The sequence below is a fragment of the Aptenodytes forsteri genome, unplaced genomic scaffold (assembly GCF_000699145.1).
Source record: "Aptenodytes forsteri isolate BGI_AS27 unplaced genomic scaffold, ASM69914v1 Scaffold52, whole genome shotgun sequence".
NCBI classification, from domain to species: Eukaryota; Metazoa; Chordata; class Aves; order Sphenisciformes; family Spheniscidae; genus Aptenodytes; species Aptenodytes forsteri.
The window spans coordinates 791434-794591 of NW_008795434.1; the positions used below are offsets into that span (position 1 = coordinate 791434).

Sequence of the window (3158 nt, forward strand, 5' to 3'; positions counted from 1 at the left end):
GAGGGGGTGGCGGCCGAGGGTGCCCACCATTTGCTGTCTCCCCGCAGGGCATCAGCGATGGGGTGGCCCTGGTGCAAGCCGTGGTCCCCAAGAACCAGGCGCACTCCTTCATCACTCAGGGATCACCCGACGTCCTGGTGAGTGTGGGAAAACTGAGGCACGGGTGCGTGCTGCTGACCTGGGGGGGACCGAGACCGAACCCCAGGAGAGCCCCAGTGGGTGGGAGCTGCGTCACCTCCATCTCCACCTCTGCCCAGGTCACCGTGAGTGCCAACGGCTTGTTGGGGACCCACAACTGGTTGCCCTATGACAAGAACATCTCCAACTACTTCAGCTTCACCAAAGACGCCACCGTCTCCAACACAAAGTGAGTTAACGCATGGTCCCAGGGGACATAGAATCATAGAATCATTGAGGTTGGAAGAGACTTCTAAGATCATCGAGTCCAACCGTCGACCCAACACCACCATGTCCACTAAACCATGTCCCTCAGCGCCTCATCTACTTGTCTTTTAAATACCTCCAGGGATGGGGACTCAACCACTTCCCTGGGCAGCCTGGTCCAATGTTTAACCACTCTTTCAGTAAAGACATTTCTCCTCACGTCCAATCTAAACAGTCCCCAAAGGTGCCACCATCCCACCCATGGCTCTGCCACCATCCCATGTCCCTCCCCACCAGGACCCAGCGCTTCCTGCAGGGCCCCTTCGCCCCTGGCGCGGACCTGTGCTCCCGCACGCTGGCCGTGTCCCCCGACGGGAAGCTGCTCTTCAGCGGGGGACATTGGGACAACAGTCTCCGCGTCACCTCGCTGGCTAAAGGGAAGGTCGTTGGGCACATCACCCGGCACATAGGTAAGTCCTCCTCTGATGATGAAGGTCCGATGATGCCCCAATGGGTTTGTAGGGGGGAGGCAGAGGACATGGGAGCGGGCAGGGGACATCTCCCAGCATCCCCCATCTTCTGGGGACAGTCCAGGCTCCATCGCGGAGCCGGGCTGGGGTTAGGGTCAGCAGCATCTCCACACCCCAAAACACGTCTTGGTGCCATCCCACGGGGTTGGGGTACCAAGCGCGGTGGGACAGGACCGGCAGCTCATGGTGTCCCTCTGGGTGTCACAGATGTTGTCACCTGCCTGGCGCTCGACCTCTGCGGCATCTACCTCATTTCTGGGTCCCGGGACACCACCTGCATGGTGTGGCAGGTCCTACAGCAGGTAGGAATAAGTTGACCCTTATCCGCACGCTCCGGATGGGGTGGCTTGCAGTGGGCGCTGCCACCAGGTCACTGAGGTCCCCGTGTCCCCAACGCCAGGGTGGGTTTTCCAGCGGCTTGGCCCCCAAACCCGTCCAGGTCCTGTACGGCCACGACGCTGAGGTGACGTGCGTGGCCATCAGCACCGAGCTGGACATGGCAGGGTTTGGTGGTGAGCTGGGGTGGTGTGGTGGGTGGCAGGGTGGGCAGCGCCACCGTCACTGCCCCACGTCCCCTTCCTCCCGTAGGATGGCACCATCATCATCCACACCGTCCGCCGGGGTCTCTTCATCCGGTCCCTGCGGCCGCCCAGCGAGAGCTCACCGCCTGCCGTCCTCTCCCACCTGGCCGTGGGGCCGGAGGGGCAGGTGGTCGCCCAGACCGCCGTGGGTCAACGAGCCTGCTTGAAGGTATGGCCAGGTGTCCCTGCGTCCTCCCCCTCACCACCGTCAGCGTCTGTGTTCCCCCCTCTTCGCTCTGTCTTTCAGGACAGGTTTGCGCTGCACCTCTACTCGGTGAACGGGAAGCACCTCTCCTCCGTCCCACTGGACGAGGAGGTGACGGCCATGTGCCTGACGGAGGACTTCGTGGTGCTGGGGACCATGCAGTGCAGGCTGGAGATCCGTGACCTCCAGAGGTGAGGGCTACCACCCACCTTGTCCCACCCCAACCACCCCCTTGGGGTGCCGAGGGGGCTCGAGGGGTCCCATCCCACCACTCGTCTTCTCACAGCCTCAGGGCGGCCGTGCCCCCCGTGCCCATGCCGGTGCCCGTCCACAGCGTGTCCGTCACCAAGGAGAAGAGCCACATCTTGGTGGGGTTGGAGGATGGCAAGCTCATCGTGGTAGGGGCTGGGCAGCCCCCTGAGGTGAGCGTGGACCCCCACCCCAGGTGGTGGTGGTGGTGGTGCTGGGGGGGTCATGCCTCGGCATCCACTGGGTGCTGGCTGGGCTGGGGACCTCTGCTTGTCCTCCTTGTTCTCCAGAGCAGAGGGGGACAGAGGTGGGGTGGGGTGGGGGAGATACGGGGAAGGGGATAGGTGGAGGTGGAGAGGGGGAAGGGGATGGTGGGTGGATGGCGATGAGGAAGGAGTTGGGAAAGGAGTGGGGGTGCGGATGGGGAAGGACGGTGATGGGAGAAGGGGTGGGAATAGGGATTTGGAAGGGGAAGGGGATGAGTGTGGGTGGAGCAAAGGATGGGGTTCGGAAGGGGTTGTGTGATGGGGAAGGAGCTGGAGGTGATGGATGTTTGGAAGAGGATGGGGATGGAGAAGGGGATGGGGATGGAGAAGTTGATAAGGACGGGGATGGAGAAGCAGATGGACATTTGGGAGGCGATGGGGGTGGAGAAGGGGATGGGGATGGAGGTGGATAAAGGGTTTGGGGGGTGGAATTCAGAAGGGGATGTGGAAGGGGGAAGGGGACAGGGACATCGGGTGGGTGCTCATCCCCCCTCACCCAGGTGCGGCCGGGACAGTTCCACTGGCGGCTGTGGCGCTCCACGCGGCGCATCTCCCAGGTCTCGTCTGGCGAGACGGAGTACAACCCTGCCGAGGGCAAGTCCTAGGTTGGCACCCACCACCCAGGCAGGGTGCCCCGCACCCCTCCTGGCATGGAGAGAGGTGGGGGGGACCCCTGCACCCCGCAAAGCCGGGGGGGTCGGAGAGCCCCGTGCTGCCGGCAGGCTGCCTGCTCAGCCCATCGCCCGTGGCCTTATCCAGCCCCCGGTGGGGTGGGGGGGCGCAGAATCGTCGTGTGTCCCCCCCAGTTTTAGGGGGACACATCCCCCCTTCCCGTGGAGGGACAGGGGCGAGGAGGAGGCAGCGGGGACCCCTCGCTGGGAAGGGGGGTGCCACGTGTGTCCCCCCGCCGTGCCCGCTGGCCAGGAGCCGGCTGGTGTCCCCC

At 64.0% G+C, this 3158-nt stretch overlaps 1 protein-coding gene across 1 annotated transcript in view; it reads left to right on the forward strand.

The window, feature by feature from the left end:
• The window catches only part of NBEAL2 (neurobeachin like 2), a 26916-nt gene extending 24096 nt beyond the window's left edge, over positions 1-2820 (forward strand). The window contains exons 41-49 of the mRNA XM_019472523.1: positions 48-137; positions 258-367; positions 682-854; positions 1122-1216; positions 1315-1429; positions 1501-1664; positions 1743-1891; positions 1987-2122; positions 2716-2820. Of these exons, the coding sequence (XP_019328068.1) occupies positions 48-137; positions 258-367; positions 682-854; positions 1122-1216; positions 1315-1429; positions 1501-1664; positions 1743-1891; positions 1987-2122; positions 2716-2820 (1137 nt within the window). The remainder of the gene's footprint in view (positions 1-47; positions 138-257; positions 368-681; positions 855-1121; positions 1217-1314; positions 1430-1500; positions 1665-1742; positions 1892-1986; positions 2123-2715) is intronic.
• Positions 2821-3158: the final 338 nt, after the last annotated feature.